Below are 26,171 nucleotides of genomic sequence, written 5' to 3'. Positions count from 1 at the left end.
TGGTACTGTGTAGTGTATATATACAGGACAGGAGGAGTGGTACTGTGCAGTGTATATATACAGGGGGAGTGGTACTGTGCAGTGTATATATACAGGACAGGAGAAGTGGTACTGTGCAGTGTATATATAAAGGACAGGAGAAGTGGTACTGTGCAGTGTATATATACAGGACACGAGGAGTGGTACTGTGCAATGTTTATATACAGGACACGAGGAGTGGTACTGTGTAGTGTATATATACAGGACAGGAGAAGTGGTACTGTGCAGTGTATATATACAGGACAGGAGGAGTGGTACTGTGCAGTGTATATATACAGGGGGAGTGGTACTGTGCAGTGTATATATACAGGACACGAGGAGTGGTACTGTGCAATGTTTATATACAGGACACGAGGAGTGGTACTGTGTAGTGTATATATACAGGACAGGAGAAGTGGTACTGTGCAGTGTATATATACAGGACAGGAGGAGTGGTACTGTGCAGTGTGTATATATACAGGGGGAGTGGTACTGTGCAGTGTATATATACATGGGGAGTGGTACTGTGCAGTGTATATATACAGGGGGAGTGGTACTGTGCAGTGTATATATACAGGACAGGAGGAGTGGTACTGTGCAGTGTATATATACAAGACAGGAGAAGTGGTACTGTGCAGTGTATATATACAGGGGGAGTGGTACTGTGCAGTGTATATATACAGGGGGAGTGGTACTGTGCAGTGTATATATACAGGACAGGAGACGTGGTACTGTGCAGTGTATATATACAGGGGGAGTGGTACTGTGCAGTGTATATATACAGGGGGAGTGGTACTGTGCAGTGTATATATAAAGGACAGGAGAAGTGGTACTGTGCAGTGTATATATACAGGGGGAGTGGTACTGTGCAGTGTATATATACAGGACACGAGGAGTGGTACTGTGCAATGTTTATATACAGGACACGAGGAGTGGTACTGTGCAATGTTTATATACAGGACACGAGGAGTGGTACTGTGTAGTGTATATATACAGGACAGGAGAAGTGGTACTGTGCAGTGTATATATACAGGACAGGAGGAGTGGTACTGTGCAGTGTATATATACAGGGGGAGTGGTACTGTGCAGTGTATATATACAGGGGGAGTGGTACTGTGCAGTGTATATATACATGGGGAGTGGTACTGTGCAGTGTATATATACAGGGGGAGTGGTACTGTGCAGTGTATATATACAGGACAGGAGGAGTGGTACTGTGCAGTGTATATATACAAGACAGGAGAAGTGGTACTGTGCAGTGTATATATACAGGACAGGAGAAGTGGTACTGTGCAGTGTATATATACAGGGGGAGTGGTACTGTGCAGTGTATATATACAGGGGGAGTGGTACTGTGCAGTGTATATATACAGGACAGGAGAAGTGGTACTGTGCAGTGTATATATACAGGGGGAGTGGTACTGTGCAGTGTATATATACAGGGGGAGTGGTACTGTGCAGTGTATATATAAAGGACAGGAGAAGTGGTACTGTGCAGTGTATATATACAGGGGGAGTGGTACTGTGCAGTGTATATATACAGGACAGGAGAAGTGGTACTGTGCAGTGTATACATACAGGACAGGAGAAGTGGTACTGTGCAGTGTATATATACAGGACAGGAGAAGTGGTACTGTGCAGTGTATATATACAGGACAGGAGAAGTGGTACTGTGCAGTGTATATATACAGGGGGAGTGGTACTGTGCAGTGTATATATACAGGGGGAGTGGTACTGTGCAGTGTATATATACAGGACAGGAGAAGTGGTACTGTGCAGTGTATATATACAGAACAGGGGGAGTGGTACTGTGCAGTGTATATATACAGGACAGGGGGAGTGGTACTGTGCAGTGTATATACAGGACAGGAGAAGTGGTACTGTGCAGTGTATATATACAGGACAGGAGAAGTGGTACTGTGCAGTGTATATATACAGGACAGGAGAAGTGGTACTGTGCAGTGTATATATACAGGGGGAGTGGTACTGTGCAGTGTATATATACAGGAGGAGTGGTACTGTGCAGTGTATATATACAGGACAGGAGAAGTGGTACTGTGCAGTGTATATATACAGGAGGTGTGGTACTGTGCAGTGTATATATACAGGACAGGAGGAGTGGTACTGTGCAGTGTATATATACAGGACAGGAGAAGTGGTACTGTGCAGTGTATATATACAGGACAGGAGGAGTGGTACTGTGCAGTGTATATATACAGGACAGGAGGAGTGGTACTGTGCAGTGTATATATACAGGACAGGAGGAGTGGTACTGTGCCGTGTATATAGATTCAAGATTCAAAGAAGCTTTATTGGCAGGACCAAATACACATCAGTTTTGCCAAAGCAAGTGTATAGAGGCAATAGGGATAGGGACTGTGGGGATGTTGGGTAGGAGCTGTGGGGGAGGTGGATGGGGCAGATCCAGGTTGGGGGCTATAGTCCATGGCATAGGGGAGGTGGATGGGGCAGGTCCAGGTTGGGGGCTATAGTCCATGGCATAGGGGAGGTGGATGGGGCAGGTCCAGGGTGGGGGCTTTAGTCCATGGCATAGGGGAGGTGGATGGGGCAGGTCCAGGTTGGGGGCTATAGTCCATGGCATCATAGTTCTCTTTCTCGCAGTCTATGACATTCGCTCACATACCGCGCTGCTATCTCCACTGCTCTCTCTTCTTCTCCCAGCAAGATTTATGTTTTCTCTTCCTCCTTCATGGTGTATATATACAGGGGGAGTGGTACTGTGCAGTGTATATATACAGGGGGAGTGGTACTGTGCAGTGTATATATACAGGACAGGAGAAGTGGTACTGTGCAGTGTATATATACAGGACAGGGGGAGTGGTACTGTGCAGTGTATATATACAGGACAGGGGGAGTGGTACTGTGCAGTGTATATATACAGGACAGGAGAAGTGGTACTGTGCAGTGTATATATACAGGACAGGAGAAGTGGTACTGTGCAGTGTATATATACAGGACAGGAGAAGTGGTACTGTGCAGTTTATATATACAGGAGGAGTGGTACTGTGCAGTGTATATATACAGGACAGGAGGAGTGGTACTGTGCAGTGTATATATACAGGACAGGAGAAGTCGTACTGTGCAGTGTATATATACAGGAGGAGTGGTACTGTGCAGTGTATATATACAGGACAGGAGGAGTGGTACTGTGCAGTGTATATATACAGGACAGGAGAAGTGGTACTGTGCAGTGTATATATACAGGACAGGAGAAGTGGTACTGTGCAGTATATATATACAGGACAGGAGAAGTGGTACTGTGCAGTGTATATATACAGGACAGGAGAAGTGGTACTGTGCAGTGTATATATACAGGACAGGGGGAGTGGTACTGTGCAGTGTATATATACAGGAGGAGTGGTACTGTGCAGTGTATATATACAGGACAGGAGAAGTCGTACTGTGCAGTGTATATATACAGGAAAGGAGAAGTGGTACTGTGCAGTGTATATATACAGGACAGGAGGAGTGGTACTGTGCAGTGTATATATACAGGACAGGAGGAGTGGTACTGTGCAGTGTATATATACAGGACAGGAGGAGTGGTACTGTGCAGTGTATATATACAGGACAGGAGAAGTGGTACTGTGCAGTGTATATATACAGGACAGGAGAAGTGGTACTGTGCAGTTTATATATACAGGACAGGAGAAGTGGTACTGTGCAGTGTATATATACAGGACAGGAGAAGTGGTACTGTGCAGTGTATATATAAAGGACAGGAGAAGTGGTACTGTGCAGTGTATATATACAGGACAGGAGAAGTGGTACTGTGCAGTGTATATATACAGGACAGGAGAAGTGGTACTGTGCAGTGTATATATGCAGGACAGGGGGAGTGGTACTGTGCAGTGTATATATACAGGACAGGGGGAGTGGTACTGTGCAGTGTATATATACAGGAGGAGTGGTACTGTGCAGTGTATATATACAGGAGGAGTGGTACTGTGCAGTGTATATATACAGGACAGGAGAAGTCGTACTGTGCAGTGTATATATACAGGAAAGGAGAAGTGGTACTGTGCAGTGTATATATACAGGACAGGAGGAGTGGTACTGTGCAGTGTATATATACAGGGGGAGTGGTACTGTGCAGTGTATATATACAGGGGGAGTGGTACTGTGCAGTGTATATATACAGGACAGGAGAAGTGGTACTGTGCAGTGTATATAGACAGGACAGGGGGAGTGGTACTGTGCAGTGTATATATACAGGACAGGGGGAGTGGTACTGTGCAGTGTATATATACAGGACAGGAGAAGTGGTACTGTGCAGTGTATATATACAGGGTGAGTGGTACTGTGCAGTGTATATATACAGGGGGAGTGGTACTGTGCAGTGTATATATACAGGACAGGAGAAGTGGTACTGTGCAGTGTATATATACAGGACAGGAGAAGTGGTACTGTGCAGTGTATATATACAGGGGGAGTGGTACTGTGCAGTGTATATATACAGGGGGAGTGGTACTGTGCAGTGTATATATACAGGAGGAGTGGTACTGTGCAGTGTATATATACAGGACAGGAAAAGTCGTACTGTGCAATGTATATATACAGGAAGAGTGGTACTGTGCAGTGTATATATACAGGACAGGAGGAGTGGTACTGTGCAGTGTATATATACAGGACAGGAGAAGTGGTACTGTGCAGTGTATATATACAGGACAGGAGGAGTGATACTGTGCAGTGTATATATACAGGACAGGAGAAGTGGTACTGTGCAGTGTATATATACAGGACAGGAGAAGTGGTACTGTGCAGTGTATATATACAGGACAGGAGAAGTGGCACTGTGCAGTGTATATATACAGGACAGGGGGAGTGGTACTGTGCAGTGTATATATACAGGACAGGAGAAGTGGTACTGTGCAGTGTATATATACAGGACAGGGGGAGTGGTACTGTGCAGTGTATATATACAGGACAGGGGGAGTGGTACTGTGCAGTGTATATATACAGGAGGAGAGGTGCTGTGCAGTGTATATATACAGGACAGGAGAAGTGGTACTGTGCAGTATATATATAAAGGACAGGAGAAGTGGTACTGTGCAGTGTATATATAAAGGATAGGAGAAGTGGTACTGTGCAGTGTATATATACAGGAGGAGTGGTACTGTGCAGTGTATATATACAGGACAGGAGGAGTGGTACTGTGCAGTGTATATATACAGGACAGGAGGAGTGGTACTGTGCAGTGTGTATATACAGGACAGGAGAAGTGGTACTGTGCAGTGTATATATACAGGACAGGAGGAGTGGTACTGTGCAGTGTATATATACAGGACAGGAGGAGTGGTACTGTGCAGTGTATATATACAATACAGGAGAGGTGGTACTGTGCAGTGTATATATACAGGACATGAGGAGCAGTACTGTGCAGTGTATATATACAGGACAGGAGGAGTGGTACTGTGCGGTGTGTATATACAGGACAGGAGGAGTGGTACTGTGCGGTGTATATATACAGGACAGGAGGAGTGGTACTGTCCTGACCACAACCTACTGACATTCTCGTCCCTCTCCTCTCCTAGTGTGCAACCCCCACTCCACAAACTCACTCACCCTCGCAGAAATCTCAAACATCTCAACTTACAATCACTCTCTGAGTCCCTTCTCCCTCTCACAGACATAGCTTCCCTTCATGACACAGACGCTGCTGCCACTTTTTATAACACCTGTCATGATCCCAATGGCAGGGGATCACAAAAGGACAAGCACAAAAACAAAACAAGCTCTAGGGTGATGGAACCTGAGCTGACCGCGATCCTGAACCTAAACACACAACTAGCAGTAGCCGGGGAACGTGCCTACGATGATTCCTAGACGTCTCGCGCCAGCCGAAGGATTAACTTCCCCTATCAGAAGAAACACAGACCTCACTTGCCTCCAGAGAAACACCCCACAGAAATAGCAGCCCCCCACATGTAATAACGGTGAAATGAGAGGAAAGCACATACGTAGTTATGAAAATAGAATCAGCAAAAATGAGGCCCGCTAAAGCTAGATAGCAGAGGATACAAAAGTGAACTGCGCGGTCAGCGAAAAACCCTTCAAAAAACCATCCTGAAATTACTTGAACTCATGTGCCAACTCATGGAACATGAGGAGTAATTTCAGCCCACTAGAGCAACCAGCAGCAAGGAATCACATATCTGCAAGCTGGACTAAGACAAAAATTAAGCAAAACGTGGAACAGGAAAATCAAAACTTAGCTTGTCCTGAAGATAACAGACGCAGGGAGCCGAGGTAAAAAGACACGCTGATTACATTGATAGCCGGCGAGGAAATGACAAAAAAGCCAGGTTAAATAGGAAACTCCCATAACCTGATGGAACAGGTGGACACCAGAGACCGCAGAGAACACAAGTCACCCAGTACCATCAGTAACCACCAGAGGGAGCCCAAAAACAGAACTCACAACAGTACCCCCCCCTTGAGGAGGGGTCACCGAACCCTCACGAGAACCACCAGGGCGACCAGGATGAGCCCTATGAAAAGCACGGACCAAATCGGCAGCATGAACATCAGAGGCAATCACCCAAGAATTATCCTCCTGACCATAACCCTTCCACTTGACCAAATACTGGAGTTTCTGTCTGGAAACACGAGAATCCAAGATCTTCTCCACAACATACTCCAATTCACCCTCCACCAGCACCGGAGCAGGAGGCTCAAGCGAAGGAACAACAGGTACCTCATACTTCCGCAACAACGACCGATGGAACACATTATGAATAGCAAACGATGACGGAAGATCCAAACGAAACGACACAGGGTTAAGAATTTCCAAGATCCTATAGGGACCGATGAACCGAGGCTTGAACTTAGGAGAAGAGACCTTCATAGGAACAAAACGAGAAGACAACCACACCAAGTCCCCAACAAGAAGTCGAGGACCCACGCGGCGACGGCGATTAGCAAACTGCTGAGCCCTCTCTTGGGACAACTTCAAATTGTCCACCACATGACTCCAAATCCGATGCAACCTATCCACCACCATGTCCACTCCAGGACAATCAGAAGGCTCCACCTGACCAGAGGAAAAACGAGGATGAAACCCCGAATTACAAAAGAAAGGAGAAACCAAGGTAGCAGAACTAGCCCGATTATTAAGGGCAAACTCGGCAAGCGGCAAAAAGGAAACCCAGTCATCTTGATCAGCAGAAACAAAACACCTTAAATAAGTTTCTAAAGTCTGATTAGTTCGTGCCGTCTGGCCATTCGTCTGGGGATGGAATGCAGACGAAAAGGACAGATCAATGCCCATCTTAGCACAGAACGTCCGCCAAAATCTAGACACAAACTGGGATCCCCTGTCAGAAACGATGTTCTCCGGAATGCCATGCAAACGGACCACGTTTTGAAAAAACAGAGGGACCAACTCAGAGGAGGAAGGTAACTTAGGCAAGGGTACCAAATGAACCATCTTAGAAAAGCGGTCACACACAACCCATATGACGGACATTTTTTGAGAGACAGGGAGATCCGAAATAAAGTCCATGGAAATGTGCGTCCAAGGCCTCTTCGGGATAGGCAAAGGTGACAACAATCCACTGGCCTGAGAACAGCAAGGCTTAGCCCGAGCGCAAACTCCACAAGACTGCACGAAAGAACGCACATCCCTCGACAAGGAAGGCCACCAAAAAGACCTGGCCACCAAGTCTCTAGTACCAAATATTCCAGGATGACCTGCCAACACAGAAGAATGGACCTCGGAGATGACTCTACTGGTCCAATTATCCGGAACAAACAGTCTTTCCGGCGGACAACGATCAGGTTTATCCGCCTGAAACTCCTGCAAAGCACGTCGCAAGTCTGGGGAGACAGCCGACAAAATCACCCCATCCCTAAGGATACCAGTGGGCTCAGAATTTCCAGGAGAGTCAGGCACAATACTCCTAGAAAGAGCATCCGCCTTCACATTCTTTGAACGTGGCAGGTATGAAACCACAAAATTGAAACGGGAGAAAAACAGTGACCAACGAGCCTGTCTAGGATTCAGACGCTTGGCAGACTCAAGGTACATCAGATTTTTGTGATCAGTCAAGACCACCACACGATGTCTAGCACCCTCAAGCCAATGACGCCACTCCTCAAATGCCCACTTCAGGGCCAAAAGCTCCCGATTACCAACATCATAATTCCGTTCAGCGGGCGAAAATTTTCTAGAAAAGAACGCACATGGCTTCATCACTGAGCCATCGGAGCTTCTCTGTGACAAAACCGCCCCCGCTCCGATCTCGGAAGCATCAACCTCAACCTGAAAAGGAAGCGACGTATCTGGCTGACGCAACACAGGAGCAGAAGAAAACTGGCGCTTAAGTTCCTGAAAGGCCTCCACAGCCGCAGGAGACCAATCAGTAACATCAGCACCCTTTTTAGTCAAATCCGTCAAAGGCTTAACAACACTAGAAAAATTAGTTATGAAGCGACGATAAAAATTAGCAAAGCCTAAGAACTTCTGTAGACTCTTAAGAGATGTAGGCTACGTCCAGTCACAAATAGCCTGAACCTTGACGGGATCCATCTCAATAGTAGAAGGGGAAAAAAATATACCCCAAAAAAGAAATCTTCTGGACTCCAAAGAGACATTTAGAACCTTTTACAAACAAAGAATTGGCCCGCAGGACCTGAAACACCTTCCTGACCTGCTGAACATGAGACTCCCAGTCATCAGAAAAAACCAAAACATCATCCAAATACACGATAATAAATTTATCCAGAGATTCACGGAAAATATCGTGCATAAAAGACTGGAAGACAGAAGGAGCATTAGAAAGTCCAAAAGGCATCACCAAATACTCGAAATGGCCCTCAGGCGTATTAAATGCGGTTTTCCACTCATCACCCTGCCTTATCCGCACAAGATTATACGCACCCCGAAGATCAATCTTAGTGAACCATTTAGCCCCCTTAATGCGAGCGAACAAATCAGTCAACAATGGCAAAGGATACTGATATTTGACTGTAATCTTATTCAAAAGACGATAATCTATGCAAGGCCTCAAGGAACCATCTTTTTTGGCCACAAAAAAAAAACCTGCTCCCAAAGGGGACGAAGATGGACGAATATGTCCCTTTTCCAAGGAATCCTTAACATAATTCCGCATAGCAGTATGCTCTGGCACTGACAGATTGAACAAACGACCTTTAGGGAATTTACTGCCAGGAATCAAATCTATAGCACAATCGCAATCCCTGTGAGGAGGAAGCGAACTGAGCTTAGGCTCCTCAAAAACCTCCCGATAATCAGACAGAAATACCGGAATCTCAGAAGGAGTAGATGAAGCGATAGAAATCGGAGATGCATCATCATGAACCCCCTGACATCCCCAGCTTAACACAGACATTGTTTTCCAGTCCAGGACTGGGTTATGAGTTTGTAACCATGGCAGACCAAGCACTAAGACATCATGTAAATTATACAGTACCAGGAAGCGAATCACCTCCTGATGAACGGGAGTCATACGCATGGTCACTTGTGTCCAGTACTGAGGTTTATTCATAGCCAGAGGTGTAGAGTCAATTCCTTTCAAAGGAATAGGAACTTCCAGAGGTTCCAGACTAAACCCACAGCGATTGGCAAATGACCAATCCATAAGACTCAGGGCAGCGCCTGAATCCACATAGGCATCGACGGAAATGGATGATAATGAACAAATCAGCTTCACAGACAGAATGAACTTAGACTGTAAAGTACCAATGGCAACAGACTTATCAACCTTTTTTGTGCGTTTAGAGCATGCTGATATAACATGAGCTGAATCACCACAATAAAAACACAATCCATTTTTCCGCCTATAATTTTGCCGTTCACTTCTGGACTGAATTCTATCACATTGCATTATCTCAGGTGCTTGTTCAGAAGACACCGCCAAATGGTGCACAGGTTTGCGCTCCCGTAAACGCCGATCAATCTGAATGGCCATAGTCATGGACTCATTCAGACCTGTAGGCGCCGGGAACCCCACCATAACATCTTTAATGGCCTCAGAAAGGCCATCTCTGAATTTTGCAGCCAGAGCGCACTCATTCCACTGAGTAAGCACCGACCATTTCCGAAATTTCTGACAATATATTTCTGCTTCATCTTGCCCCTGAGAGAGAGCCAATAAAGCTTTTTCAGCCTGAATCTCTAGGTTAGGTTCCTCATAGAGCAAACCCAATGCCAGAAAAAACGCATCCACATTGAGCAACGCAGGATCCCCTGGTGCCAATGCAAATGCCCAATTCTGAGGGTCACCCCGCAGGAAAGATATAACAATCTTGACCTGCTGAGCAGGGTCTCCAGAGGAGCGAGATTTCAAGGAAAGAAACAACTTGCAATTGTTCCTAAAATTCAGAAAACTAGATCTATCTCCAGAAAAAAACTCTGGGATAGGAATTCTAGGTTCAGACATAGGCGTATGTACAACAAAATCTTGTATATTTTGAACCTTAGCAGCAAGATTATTCAGACTGGAAGCCAAACTCTAGACGTCCATGATAAACAGCTGAGGTCAGAGCCATTCAAGGATTAAGAGGAGGAAAGAAGCAGCCAAGCTGCAATTAAGGCTAGGCAGCAAACACTGAGGAGGGGGGAAAAAAAAAAAAAAACTTCCTCAGACTACTTTTCCTCCTACTTCAGCCAAAACGATGACCAATTTTTTTTTTTATGGCCGGCTATACTGTCATGATCCCAATGGCAGGGGATCACAAAAGGACAAGCACAAAAACAAAACAAGCTCTAGGGTGATGGAACCTGAGCTGACCGCGATCCTGAACCTAAACACACAACTAGCAGTAGCCGGGGAACGTGCCTACGATGATTCCTAGACGTCTCGCGCCAGCCGAAGGATTAACTTCCCCTATCAGAAGAAACACAGACCTCACTTGCCTCCAGAGAAACACCCCACAGAAATAGCAGCCCCCCACATGTAATAACGGTGAAATGAGAGGAAAGCACATACGTAGTTATGAAAATAGAATCAGCAAAAATGAGGCCCGCTAAAGCTAGATAGCAGAGGATACAAAAGTGAACTGCGCGGTCAGCGAAAAACCCTTCAAAAAACCATCCTGAAATTACTTGAACTCATGTGCCAACTCATGGAACATGAGGAGTAATTTCAGCCCACTAGAGCAACCAGCAGCAAGGAATCACATATCTGCAAGCTGGACTAAGACAAAAATTAAGCAAAACGTGGAACAGGAAAATCAAAACTTAGCTTGTCCTGAAGATAACAGACGCAGGGAGCCGAGGTAAAAAGACACGCTGATTACATTGATAGCCGGCGAGGAAATGACAAAAAAGCCAGGTTAAATAGGAAACTCCCATAACCTGATGGAACAGGTGGACACCAGAGACCGCAGAGAACACAAGTCACCCAGTACCATCAGTAACCACCAGAGGGAGCCCAAAAACAGAACTCACAACAAACACCACAATAACAGCAACACTCGATTCGGCCGCCCCACTCATGCATAGTAAAACTCGTACAATTAACAGGCAGCCCTGGCTGACCAGCCTGACCAAAGAATTGAGACGGGCTTCCAGGATTTCTGAGCGGAGATGGAAGCGATCCCACTCTGCCGACCACTTCACTGCATACAAGCAGTCCCTCGCCAGCTTCAAGTCTGCGCTCACTGCCGCAAAACAAACTTACTTCTCATCCCTCATATCCTCCCTGTCCCACAACCCTAAACAGCTTTTCAACACTTTCAATTCTCTACTCCGTCCCCCCGCACCTCCTCCCTCCCCCCTCATTTCTGCTGATGACTTCGCCTCTTTCTTTAAACAGAAGATCGATACGATCAGAGAAAGCTTTGGCCCACAGCGCCCACTGCCCCTCTTAGCTGCTCAACCCTGCTCCTCCAAAACCAGCTTCTCCACCATGACAGAAGATCAGCTCTCCACCCTCCTGTCAAGATCACACATCACCACCTGCACGCTTGACCCGCTCCCATCCCACCTCATCCCTAACCTTCCCACGGTCTTCATCCCAACCCTAACGCACCTCTTCAACCTCTCACTCACAACAGGTGTCTTTTCCTCATCCTTCAAGCATGCCAAGATCACACACATCCTCAAAAAGCCCTCCCTCGACCCATCCTCTGTGTCTAGCTATCGCCCAATATCTCTTCTCCCTTATGCCTCCAAATTGCTGGAGCAACACGTCCATCTTGAACTGTCCTCCCACTTCTCCTCCTGCTCCCTCTTTGATCGGTTACAATCAGGCTTCCGTTCCCATCACTCAACTGAAACTGCCCTAACTAAAGTCACCAATGACCTACTAACTGCCAGGAGCAAGCGACACTACTCTGTCCTCCTTCTCCTGGACTTGTCTTCTGCCTTTGACACTGTAGACCACTCCCTTTTGCTACAAATCCTCTCATCCCTTGGCATCACAGACTTGGCCCTTTCCTGGATCTCGTCATATCTGACAGACCGAACATTCAGTGTCTCCCTCCCCCACACCACCTCCTCACTTCGCCCCTTGTCAGTCGGTGTTCCTCAAGGCTCTGTTCTAGGACCCCTACTCTTCTCCATCTACACTTTCGGCCTGGGACAGCTCATAGAATCCCACGGTATGCAGTACCATCTCTACGCTGACGACACGCAGATCTACCTCTCCGGACCTGACCTCTCCTCCTTGCTTACCAAAATCCCGCACTGTCTGTCTGCCATTTCAGCCTTCTTTTCTGCTCGCTTTCTACAACTGAACATGGACAAAACAGAATTCATCATCTTTCCCCTATCTCACTCTACCCCTCCACCAGACCTATCCATCAATGTCAATGGCTGCTCACTATCCCCAGTCCCACACGCCCGGTGCCTCGGGGTGATCCTCGACTCTGCCCTCTCTTTCAAGCCACATATCCAAGCCCTTGCCTCCTCCTGTCGTCTCAAACTCAAAAATATTTCCCGGATCCGTGCTTTCCTTGACCGCAACACTGCAAAAACGCTAGTGCATGCCCTTATCTCCCACCTCGACTACTGCAACCTCCTACTCTCTGGACTCCCCTCTAGCACTCTGGCACCACTCCAATCCATCCTACACTCTGCTGCCCGACTAATCCACCTGTCCCCCCGCTATTCCCCAGCCTCTCCCCTGTGTCAAGCCCTTCACTGGCTTCCTATCGCCCAGAGACTCCAGTTCAAAACCCTCACACTGACATACAAAGCCATCCACAACCTGTCTCCTCCATACATCTGTGACATGGTCTCCCGGTACCTACCTACACGCGACCTCCGATCCTCCCAAGACCTCCTTCTCTACTCCCCTCTCATCTCTTCTTCCCATAACCGCATCCAAGACTTCTCCCGTGCTTCCCCCATACTCTGGAACTCTCTACCCCAACACATCAGACTCGCGCCTACCATAGAAACCTTCAAAAAGAACCTGAAGACTCATCTCTTCCGACAAGCCTACAGCCTGCAGTGATCCTCAACCTACTGAACAGCCGCACAGCCAGCTCTTCCCTCTCCTAGTGTATCCTCACCCACCCCCTGCAGACTGTGAGCCCTCGCGGGCAGGGTCCTCCCTCCTTATGTACTCGTGTGCCTTGTTATCTGCCCATGATTAATGTATTTGTCTATATTTGCCCCGTATTCACATGTAAAGCGCCATGGAATAAATGGCGCTATAAAAATGTATAATAATAATAATAATAATAATAAAATACTGTGCGGTGTATATATATATACAGGACAGGAGGAGTGGTACTGTGCAGTGTATATATATACAGGACAGGGGGAGTGGTACTGTGCAGTGTATATATATATATACAGGACAGGAGGAGTGGTACTGTGCAGTGTATATATACAGGACAGGAGGAGTGGTACTGTGCAGTGTATATATACAGGACAGGAGGAGTGGTACTGTGCAGTGTATATATACAGGGGGAGTGGTACTGTGCAGTGTATATATACAGGGGGAGTGGTACTGTGCAGTGTGTATATACAGGAGGAGTGGTACTGTGCAGTGTATATATACAGGGGGAGTGGTACTGTGCAGTGTATATACAGGGGGAGTGGTACTGTGCAGTGTATATATACAGGGGGAGTGGTGCTGTGCAGTGTATATATACAGGGGGAGTGGTACTGTGCAGTGTATATATACAGGGGGAGTGGTACTGTGCAGTGTATATATACAGGAGGAGTGGTACTGTGCAGTGTACAGTATATATACAGGACAGGAGGAGTGGTACTGTGCAGTCTATATATACAGGACAGGAGGAGTGGTACTGTGCAGTGTATATATACAGGGGGAGTGGTACTGTGCAGTGTATATATACAGGACAGGAGGAGTGGTACTGTGCAGTGTATATATACAGGGGGAGTGGTACTGTGCAGTGTATATATACAGGACAGGAGGAGTGGTACTGTGCAGTGTATATATACAGGGGGAGTGGTACTGTGCAGTGTATATATACAGGACAGGAGGAGTGGTACTGTGCAGTGTATATATACAGGGGGAGTGGTACTGTGCAGTGTATATATACAGGACAGGAGGAGTGGTACTGTGCAGTGTATATATACAGGGGGAGTGGTACTGTGCAGTGTATATATACAGGACAGGAGGAGTGGTACTGTGCAGTGTATATATACAGGGGGAGTGGTACTGTGCAGTGTATATATACAGGACAGGAGGAGTGGTACTGTGCAGTGTATATATACAGGGGGAGTGGTACTGTGCAGTGTATATATACAGGACAGGAGGAGTGGTACTGTGCAGTGTATATATACAGGGGGAGTGGTATTGTGCAGTGTATATATACAGGACAGGAGGAGTGGTACTGTGCAGTGTATATATACATGGGGAGTGGTACTGTGCAGTGTATATATACAGGACAGGAGGAGTGGTACTGTGCAGTGTATATATACAGGGGGAGTGGTACTGTGCAGTGTATATATACAGGACAGGAGGAGTGGTACTGTGCAGTGTATATATACAGGGGGAGTGGTACTGTGCAGTGTATATATACAGGACAGGAGGAGTGGTACTGTGCAGTGTATATATACAGGGGGAGTGGTACTGTGCAGTGTATATATACAGGACAGGAGGAGTGGTACTGTGCAGTGTATATATACAGGGGGAGTGGTACTGTGCAGTGTATATATACAGGACAGGAGGAGTGGTACTGTGCAGTGTATATATACAGGGGGAGTGGTATTGTGCAGTGTATATATACAGGACAGGAGGAGTGGTACTGTGCAGTGTATATATACATGGGGAGTGGTACTGTGCAGTGTATATATACAGGACAGGAGGAGTGGTACTGTGCAGTGTATATATACAGGACAGGAGGAGTGGTACTGTGCAGTGTATATATACAGGACAGGAGACGTGGTACTGTGCAGTGTATATATACAGGACAGGAGGAGTGGTACTGTGCAGTGTATATATACAGGACAGGAGAAGTGGTACTGTGCAGTGTATATATACATGGGGAGTGGTACTGTGCAGTGTATATATACATGGGGAGTGGTACTGTGCAGTGTATATATACAGGACAGGAGAAGTGGTACGCAGTGTATATATACATGGAGAGTGGTACTGTGCAGTGTATATACTTCAGCAGCCGCCCAGCCCAGGCCCCTAGCACCTGTCCTGTATATATATTATATATACTGTATCTATACAGGCTGTATAGATACAGTATATACAGGACAGGTGCTGGGCGGCTGCTGAAGAATATATATATATATATATATATATATATATATATACACTATAATGAATATATAAGAAAATAGAGCGCACTCGCCGATCATCCAGTGCAGGAATCTTTATTCAAACATCGTGCTGTACATCTTCATGACCGGGGGTGCTGTACAGAGAGTGCGGCAAAGCGGGACGACGGCCGTTTCACGCCTGGCTGGCGCTTCAACGGGTCAGTGCCCGTCGCTGATTGGTCGAGGCAACCTTTATGACATCATCGTCGCCATGGCAACCATTATGACATCTACGTCGATACTGTGCCCATCGCTGAATCAGAGACGCGGGATGTCTATGTCCTTTATGACATCATCGTCGCTGTGCCCGTTGCTGATTGGTCGAGGCCTGGCGGCCTCGACCAATCAGAGACGCGTGATTTCCAGGACAGACAGATAGACAGACGGAAAAACCCTTAGACAATTATATATATATATATATATATATAGATATCAGCTGCCCAGCCCATGGCCACCCCAGCTCGCAAAGACCGCAAATTGGAAGGGTAAGCGGCAGGAAAAACAGCGGGCAAGGGGCGAGATGGATCTATGACAGCGTGAGTGCCCCCCCTTCTCCCTTCCAGGTCTTGTCAGGGCCCCAGCACTTGCCCGGGTGCGGACGCCATTCCTGGGCACTACACTGTACAGGAAAGGTACGAGGCCTCGCCTTTTAGGGTATGTGCACACGTATAATGGTCCTCTGCTGATTTTTCCGCAGCGGATTTGATAAATCTGCAGGGCAAAAACGCTGCATTTTTGCTGCAGATTTATCGCGGATTTACAGCGGTTTTTCTGCGGATTTCACTGCGGTTTTCTATAGGAGCTGGTGTAAAACCGCTGTGGAATCTGCAGAAAGTGACATGCTGCGGAATGTAAACTGCTGTGTTTCCGCGCGTTTTTTCCCGCAGCACGTGCACAGCGTTTTCGGTTTCCCATGGGTTTACATTGTACTGTAAACTCATGGGAAACTGCTGCGGACCCGCAGTGTGTGCACATAGCCTTATTGTGTTAACTACGTGTAAATAAAGAATCCATTTTACCCCTGGGCCGGGATCTTTCCCCATTTTTTGTCCACCTTCCTGTGATCACCAGGAGGAACTCCCACATTTCCAGCTCCACATTCTCAGCGTGGTAAGCTCCTTCACCCCCAGTAATGGGGAATCTCCAGCACCTACCTCCACCTGCAGAGCCGCACACCACATATATGGCTGTTCTGTGCGCACAGGACCTGTGATGAGGTCACAGGAGGGGAGGAGTCAGGGGTCACATGATCAGGGGCCTCAGTATATACATACGTATCTGTATTACAGAGAACATTTATAGCGTGAGGTGAGGGGGAGCCAGAATCTACAGTAAAAGCAGCTGTGGTTTTTATAAGGAAGTAACCAAGGAACACCCAGCATGCAAATACATCTTTATATTATTATTTATCAGCCTTCAGCTTGGTCTCGGGCCATGGCGACTTCATGGATGAACGATCTGTAGGAAGATCCATCATGTGCAAGCCTAGATAGGTCCACCAGGGTCTTCTCCGCTGTTATTTTAAGTTTTCAGTTTTTGATTTTCCACAAAAATTTAAAATAACCAATAGATTTCGTTCAACTTCACAATTGTGTTCCACTTGTTATTGATTCTTCACCAAAAATGTACATTTGGTATCTTTATGTTTGAAGCATGACATGTGGGAAAAGGTTTAGTTCCAGGGGGTCGGATACTTTCGCAAGGCACTGTACCTATCCCAACCAAACACACAATGACACATGAACATTGTTAAGAGCTTACAGCTCTTTAAACATTAACCCCTTCCCGACCCATGACGCCACGTAGGCGTCATGAAAGATGACGCCTATGCGGCGTCATGGAAAGATTGCGTCCCTGCAGGCCGGGTGAAAGGGTTAACTCCCATTTCACCCGATCTGCAGGGACAGGGGGAGTGGTAGTTTAGCCCAGGGGGGGTGGCTTCACCCCCTCGTGGCTACGATCGCTCTGATTGGCTGTTGAAAGTGAAACTGCCAATCAGAGCGATTTGTAATATTTCACCTATTATAACGGGTGAAATATTACAATCCAGCCATGGCCGATGCTGAAATATCATCGGCCATGGCTGGAAATACTAATGTGCCCCCCCCCCCCCACCGATCGCCCCCGCAGCCCCCCGATCTGGCCGGTACACTGCTCCGGCTCCCCTCTGTCCTGTGCTCCGCTCCCCCCCGTGCTCTTGTCCGCTCCCCCCGTGCTCCAATCACCCCCCCTGCACTCCGATCCACACCCCCCGGTGCTCCGTTCCACCCCCCCGTGCTCCGTTCCAGCCCCCCCGTGCTCCATTCCAGCCCCCCCGTGCTCCGTTCCACCCCTCCCGCGCTCCGATTCCCCCCCCCGTGCTCAGATCCCCCCCCCGTGCTCCGATCCACCCCCCCCGTGGTCCCCCCCCACCCCATCATACTTACCGATCCAGCCGGGGTCCCGTCCGTCTTCTCCCTGGGCGCCGCCATCTTCCAAAATGGCGGGCGCATGTGCAGTGCGCCCGCCGAATCTGCCGGCCGGCAGATTCGTTCCAAAGTGCATTTTCATCACTGAGATATAATCTATCTCAGTGATCAAAATAAAAAAAATAATAAATGACCCCCCCCTTTGTCACCCCCATAGGTAGCGACAATAAAAAAATAAAGAAATTTTTTTTTTCCACTAATGTTAGAATAGGGTTAGGGTTAGGGGTAGGGTTAGGGGTAGGGTTAGGGGTAGGGTTAGGGGTAGGGTTAGGGCTAGGGGTAGGGGTAGGGTTAGGGCTAGGGGTAGGGTTAGGGTTAGGGCTAGGGGTAGGGGTAGGGTTAGGGCTAGGGGTAGGGTTAGGGCTAGGGTTAGGGCTAGGGTTAGGGCTAGGGTTAGGGTTTCGGTATGTGCACACGTATTCTGGTCCTCTGCGGATTTTTCCGCTGCGGATTTGATAAATCCGCAGTGCTAAACCGCTGCGGATTTATGGCGGATTTACCGCGTTTTTTTCTGCGCATTTCACTGCGGTTTTACAACTGCGATTTTCTATTGGAGCAGTTGTAAAACCGCTGCGGAATCCGCACAAAAGAAGTGACATGCTGCGGAATGTAAACCGCTGCGTTTCCGTGCAGTTTTTCCGCAGCATGTGTACAGCGATTTTTGTTTCCCGTAGGTTTACATTGAACTGTAAACTCATGGGAAACTGCTGCGGATCCGCAGCGTTTTCCGCAGCGTGTGCACATACCTTTAGAATTAGGCCATGTGCACACGGTGCGGATTTGGCTGCGGATCCGCAGCAGTGTTCCATCAGGTTTACAGTACCATGTAAACATATGAAAAACCAAATCCGCTGTGCCCATGGTGCGGAAAATACCGCGCGGAAACGCTGCGTTGTATTTTCCGCAGCATGTCAATTTGTGCGGATTCCGCAGCGTTTTACACCTGTTCCTCAATAGGAATCCGCAGGTGAAATCCGCACAAAAAACACTGGAAATCCGCGGAAAATCCGCAGGTAAAACGCAGTGCCTTTTACCCGCGGATTTTTCAAAAATGGTGCGGAAATATCTCACACGAATCCGCAACGTGGGCACATAGCCTTAGGGTTAGGGTTGGAATTAGGGTTGTGGTTAGGGTTAGGGGTGTGTTGGGGTTAGGGTTGTGGTTAGGGGTGTGTTGCGGTTAGGGTTGTGATTAGGGTTATGGCTACAGTTGGGATTAGGGTTAGGGGTGTGGGGGGGTTAGTGTTGGAGGTAGAATTGAGGGGTTACCACTGTTTAGGCACATCAGGGGTCTCCAAACGCAACATGGCGCCACCATTGATTCCAGCCAATCTCGTATTCAAAAAGTCAAATGGTGCTCCCTCACTTCTGAGCCCCGACGTGTGCCCAAACAGTGGTTTACCCCCACATATGGGGTACCAGCATACTCAGGACAAACTGCGCAACAATTACTGGGGTCCAATTTCTCCTGTTACCCTTGTGAATCTAAAAAAATGCTTGCTAAAACATAATTTTTGAGGAAAGAAAAATGATTTTTTATTTTCACGGCTCTGCGTTGTAAACGTCTGTGAAGCACTTGGGGGTTCAAAGTGCTCACCACATATCTAGATAAGTTCCTTGGGGGGTCTAGTTTCTAAAAATGGGGTCACTTGTGGGGGTTTCTACTGTTTAGGCACATCAGGGGCTCTGCAAACGCAACGTGACGCCCACAGAGCATTCCATCAAAGTCTGCATTTCAAAACGTCACTACTTCACTTCCGAGCCTCGGCATGTGCCCAAACAGTGGTTTACCCCCACATATGGGGTATCAGCGTACTCAGGAGAAACTGGACAACAACTTTTGGGGTCCAATTTCTTCTGTAACCCTTGGGAAAATAAAAAATTCTGGGCTAAATAATTATTTTTGAGGAAAGAAAACGTATTTATTATTTTCACGGCTCTGCATTATAAACTTCTATGAAGCACTTGGGGGTTCAAAGTGCTCACCACACATCTAGATAAGTTCCTTTGGGGGTCTAGTTTCCAAAATGGGGTCACTTGTGGGCGGTTTCTACTGTTAAGCCACATCAGGGGCTCTGCAAACGCAACGTGACGCCCACAGAGCATTCCATCAAAGTCTGCATTTCAAAACGTCACTACTTCACTTCCGAGCCCCGGCATGTGCCCAAACAGTGATTTACCCCCACATATGGGGTATCAGCGTACTCAGGAGAAACTGGACAACAACTTTTGGGGTCAAATTTCTCCTGTTACCCTTGGAAAAATAAAAAATTGCAGGCTAAACGTTCATTTTTGAGAAAATAATTTTTTTATTTTATTTTCATGGCTCTGCGTTATAAACTTCTGTGACGCACTTGGGGGTTCAAAGTCCTCACCACACATCTAGATTAGTTCCTTTGGGGGTCTAGTTTCCAAAATGGTGTCATTTCTGGGGGATCTCCAATGTTTAGGCACACATGGGCTCTCCAAACGTGACATGGTGTCCGCTAATGATTGGAGCTAATTTTCCATTTAAAAAGCCAAATGGCGTGCCATCCCTTCCGAGCCCTGCCGTGCGCCCAAACAGTGGTTTACCCCCTCATATGGGGTATCAGCATACTCAGGACAAACTGGACAACAATATTTGGGGTTCAATTTCTCCTATTATCCTTGGCAAAATAGGAAATTCCAGGCTAAAAAATCATTTTTGAGGAAAGAAAAATTATTTTTTATTTTCATGGCTCTGCGTTATAAACTTCTGTGAAGCACCTGGGGGTTTAAAGTGCTCAATATGCATCTAGATAAGTTCCTTGGGGGGTCTAGTTTCCAAAATGGGGTCACTTGTGGGGGAGCTCCAATGTTTAGGCACACAGGGGCTCTCCAAACGCGACATGGTGTCCGCTAACAATTGGAGCTAATTTTCCATTCAAAAAGTCAAATGGCGCGCCTTCCCTTCCGAGCCCTGCCGAGTGCCCAAACAGTGGTTTACCCCCACATATGAGGTATCGGCGTACTCGGGAGAAATTGCCCAACAAATTTTATGATCCATTTTATCCTACTGCCCATGTGAAAATGAAAAAATTGAGGCGAAAAGAATTTTTTTGTGAAAAAAAAGTACTTTTTCATTTTTACAGATCAATTTGTGAAGCACCTGAGGGTTTAAAGTGCTCACTAGGCATCTAAATAAGTTCCTTGGGGGGTCTAGTTTCCAAAATGGGGTCACTTGTGGGGGAGCGCCAATGTTTAGGCACACAGGAGCTATCCAAACGCGACATGGTGTCCGCTAACGATGGAAGTAATTTTTCATTCAAAAAGTCAAATGGCGCTCCTTCCCTTCCGAGCCTTACCATGTGCCCAAACAGTGGTTTACCCCCACATGTGAGGTATTGGTGTACTCAGGAGAAATTGCCCAACACATTTTAGGATCCATTTTATCCTGTTGCCCATGTTAAAATGAAAAAATTGAGGCTAAAAGAATTTTTTTGTGAAAAAAAAGTACTTTTTCATTTTTACGGATCAATTTGTGAAGCACCTGGGGGTTCAAAGTGCTCACTATGCATCTAGATAAGTTCCTTGGGATGTCTAGTTTCCAAAATGGGGTCACTTGTGGGGGAGCTCCAATTTTTAGGCACACGGGGGCTTTCCAAACGTGACATGGTGTCCGCTAAAGAGTGGAGCCAATTTTTGATTCAAAAAGTCAAATGGCGCTCCTTCCCTTCCAAGCCCTGCCGTGCGCCCAAACAGTGGTTTACCCCCACATATGAGGTATCAGCGTACTCAGGACAAATTGGACAACAACTTTCGTGGTTCAGTTTCTCCTTTTACCATTGGGAAAATAAAAAAATTGTTGCTAAAAGATAATTTTTGTGACTAAAAAGTTAAATGTTCATTTTTTCCTTCCATGTTGCTTCTGCTGCTGTGAAGCACCTGAAGGGTTAATAAACTTCTTGAATGTGGTTTTGAGTACCTTGAGGGGTGCAGTTTTTAGAATGGTGTCACTTTTGGGTATTTTCAGCCATATAGACCCCTCAAACTGACTTCAAATGTGAGGTGGTCCCTAAAAAAAATGGTTTTGTAAATTTCGTTGTAAAAATGACAAATCGCTGGTCAAATTTTAACCCTTATAACTTCCTAACAAAAAAAAATTTTGTTTCCAAAATTGTGTTGATGTAAAGTAAACATGTGGAAAATGTTATTTATTAACTATTTTGTGTCACATATCTCTCTGGTTTAACAGAATAAAAATTCAAAATGTGAAAATTGCAAAATTTTCAAAATTTTCGCCAAATTCCCGTTTTTATCACAAATAAACGCAGAATTTATTGACCTAAATTTACCACTAACATGAAGCCCAATATGTCACGAAAAAACAATCTCAGAACCGCTAGGATCCGTTGAAGCGTTCCTGAGTTATTACCTCATAAAGGGACACTGGTCAGAATTGCAAAAAACGGCAAGGTCTTTAAGGTCAAAATAGGCTGGGTCATGAAGGGGTTAAAGGAGTACATAGCCCTGAGATAAGGTCTATTTTATTAAATATCCTTCATAAAAGGAAATTGGACATCGTTTTCCTGCAGGAAATGCATTACTGTCAAAATAAACCTTATAATGGTCTGTTATCATAGGTTATCATAGGTTTCCTTCGGGTACCACAGTCTATCTTCTGACTCGAAGTCCAGAGGCTCCTGCATGCTCATATTTCGCTCAGTACAGTGGGTGTTCACGGATTCTTGTACAGATGGAGAAGGTTGTCTTCTAATGGTCAAAGGCTTCATAGGTCCCAACAAGGTTACGTTCGCCTCCCTATATTTACCCAACTCGCGCCAGGACAAGGCACTTTCTGCATACCTAGACCAAGTGGTGATTTTTGCAGAAGGAATATTCATACTCAGGGGAGACTTCAATCGATTCTTCTATAGATAACTCCAGGGGAGTATCCTCCCTCTCGTGACTCCTGCAACGTCGTATCCTGAAAAGAATACAGAAACACCGATCGATTGATACCCGGCGACTTCTCCACCCGACAGACAGACTTCTCCTTCTACTCAAACTCTCACGACGTGTATACAAGAATTGACTATTTCTTAACGGATCCAATGCAAATCAATGGGAAAACCGAGTATTTTTCTGCTGGACCCAACAAACAGGTCTGGGAGCCTAAGAAAAAAATCTGAAATGGATGGGACAGATATAGATGAAAAGCCAGCAATTCATCTACCTATACACATACAATAGGTACAAATATAGATGTCAGTGACACATGCATACATATATATACAGTATGTACATACTGTATATTACATAGATAGAAGAATAGCTGGCAATTCAGCAGCCACGTGCTGTAAAATCACAGCAGGAGCAGACAGGATAGAATATTTGGATTACATACAGTAAATACACATAGAATAAATAGTTATACGCATGTGACATATTCTATTAGTACAATGTGTGGGCAGCTCATTGTACATGTATTTAATTGTTAAAAGATTTTTTTTCTGGAAAAAAATGGTGTGGGTTCCTGAGTAATTTTCTTAACCAACAGAGGGAAAGCCGACAGCTGGGGGAAGATATTTATAACCTGGGAAGGGGGTAATACAATGGAGCTTCCCAGGCTGTTAACATTATCTCACGGCTGTATACTTAGCCCTTCCTGGTTATTAAAATTTGGGTCCCCCCAAAAAATGATGTAGGATCCTCCTATAATTAATAATCAGGCAAGGCTAGGCAGACAGTAGGGGGATGATATTAATAACCTAGGAAGGGACCATGGATATTGGATATTGGTCCCAACCAAGACTAAATACATTAGCTTTCAGCTGCCCCAGAAATGGCGCATCCCATATACCATAAGATGCACCAAATCTGGCACTTAGCCTTGCTCTTCCCATTTGCCATGGTGCAGTGGCAAGTAAGGTGATAGTTGGGGGTTGATGTCACCTTTGTATTGTCAGGTGACAAACCCAGAGGTTAGAAGTGGAGAGGCATCAATAAGTCGCCCCCACTAATAACTCCATAGTCATTGTGTATAAATTACAGACACCCAGAAAAAAGTCCTTTAATTGAAAGAATGACACAGACTCACTTAATAAATCTCAATTTAACCATACTTATGACATTGTCCATTCCACCAACGCCATTGTCTTCTGCAAAAGAGTTAAAATAAAAAACAACAATATTCCTCACCTTTCCGCAGAGAATATGATAATCCATTTGTCCTACGATGGGTCTAGCTCTGCTATATCTAATACATCAAAGAGGAATGTTGCCTAGACCAATGGTAAAAAGCTTCCAAAATCAAAATACCATCAAATAATAGAATAATGAAGCACCAAGCCATAAAATAACATAATTTTATTACATAAAAAATTATTATGAATATATTTTTAGTACCTAGTGGAAATAATACTATGCAAATAATTCTATCCTACAACCCAAAACAACTGTTCAGCACATTTAACTCTCTCCTCTGCCCACCACTGCCACCTCCAACTCCCCTCATCTCTTCTGAGGACTTTACCACCTAGTTTAAAAACAAGATTGACCAAACAAGGCAAACCTTTACTGTTCCACCAATCCAACCACCCCATATACCAGACCTCTGCCCTTCCGTAATAACTTCCCTCCCCAACATCACTGAAAGAAAACTTCCATACCTCCTTTCCAAATCACACCTCACCACCTGTGCACTTGACCCCATCCCTTCCCACCTGCTCCCCAACCTCACTAACATGTTCATTCCAGCCCTAACCCATCTCTTCAACCTATCGTTGTCTTCTTGTACCTTCTCCTCTGCCTTCAAACATGCCACCATCACACCCCACCCATCCTCAAAAAAGCTAACCTTGATGCAACTGCTATGCCCAGCTATCGCCCCATATCACTGCTCCCTTTTGCTTCCAAACTCCTTGAGCAGCATGTCCATGCTCAACTTTCCTCCCACCTCTCATCTAACTCTCTCCTTGACAACCTCCAATCTGGCTTCCGCCACCCCCCTCCCCCCCCCCAATGCACCGAAACTGCTCTGACCAAAATTACTAATGACTTACTCACAGCCAAAGCTAACAGACAGTTTTCCATCCTCCTCCTTCTCGACCTGTCCTTTACTTTGACACAGTCCACCACTGCCTACTGCTACAGATTATTTCTTCCCTTGGCATCAAAGGCCTTGCCCTGTCCTGGATCGCCTCATACCTTTCCGACCGCACATTTAGTGTTTCCCACTCCCACACTACCTCCTCATCCTGCCCTCTCTCTGTTGGAGTCCCTCAATGCTTTGTCCTAGGGCCCCTTCTTTTTTCCATCTATACCCCTGGCCTAGGACAACTCATAAAGTCCCATGGCTTCCAGTACCACCTGTATGCGGACGACACTCAGATCTACCTCTCTGGCCCAGATGTCACCTCTCTGCTATCCAGAATCCCGGAGTGTCTATCAGCCATATCCTCCTTCTTCAACTCTCGCTTCCTAAAACTCACTGTAGACAAAACCAAACTCATCATCTTTCCCCATCTCGCTTATCCCCCCTACCTGATCTATCTATTATGGTAAACTGCACCACGCTCTCTCCCGCACCTTAAATCCGCTGCCTCGGGGTAACTCTCGACTCTGCCCTGTCCTTCAACCCGCTTGTCCAAACTCTTGCCACCTTCTGTCTCCTCCAACTCAAAGATATTGCCAGAATCTGTCCCTTCCTCACCCCACAATCTACTAAAACTCTTGTGCTTGCCCTCATCATCTCCCGCCTCGATTACTGAAACTCCCTTGCACCACTCCAGTCTGTCCTCAACTCTGCTGCCCGGCTAATCCACCTCTCTCCTCGCTACTCCCCTGCTTCTCCCCTCTGCAAATTCCTCCACTGGCACCCAATTCCCCAACGAATCCAGTTCAAACTACTAACACTGATCTACAAAGCCATCCACAACCTGTCCCCTCTCTATATCTATGAACTAATCTCCCACTATCTTCCC

The 26,171-nt window shown here is 46.3% G+C and overlaps 1 protein-coding gene across 1 annotated transcript in view; it reads right to left on the bottom strand.

The window, feature by feature from the left end:
- The window catches only part of LOC138663940 (zinc finger protein 157-like), an 84,919-nt gene extending 67,959 nt beyond the window's left edge, over positions 1–16,960 (bottom strand). The window contains exon 1 of the mRNA XM_069750314.1: positions 16,912–16,960. Coding sequence (XP_069606415.1) covers positions 16,912–16,938 — 27 coding nt within the window. The 5' untranslated portion in view covers positions 16,939–16,960. The remainder of the gene's footprint in view (positions 1–16,911) is intronic.
- Positions 16,961–26,171: the final 9,211 nt, after the last annotated feature.

The sequence above is a fragment of the Ranitomeya imitator genome, chromosome 2, assembly GCF_032444005.1.
Source record: "Ranitomeya imitator isolate aRanImi1 chromosome 2, aRanImi1.pri, whole genome shotgun sequence".
In the NCBI taxonomy this organism is placed as follows: domain Eukaryota; kingdom Metazoa; phylum Chordata; class Amphibia; order Anura; family Dendrobatidae; genus Ranitomeya; species Ranitomeya imitator.
The sequence above is the reverse complement of the archived record's forward strand: the minus strand, read 5'-3'. Positions and strand labels throughout refer to the sequence as shown.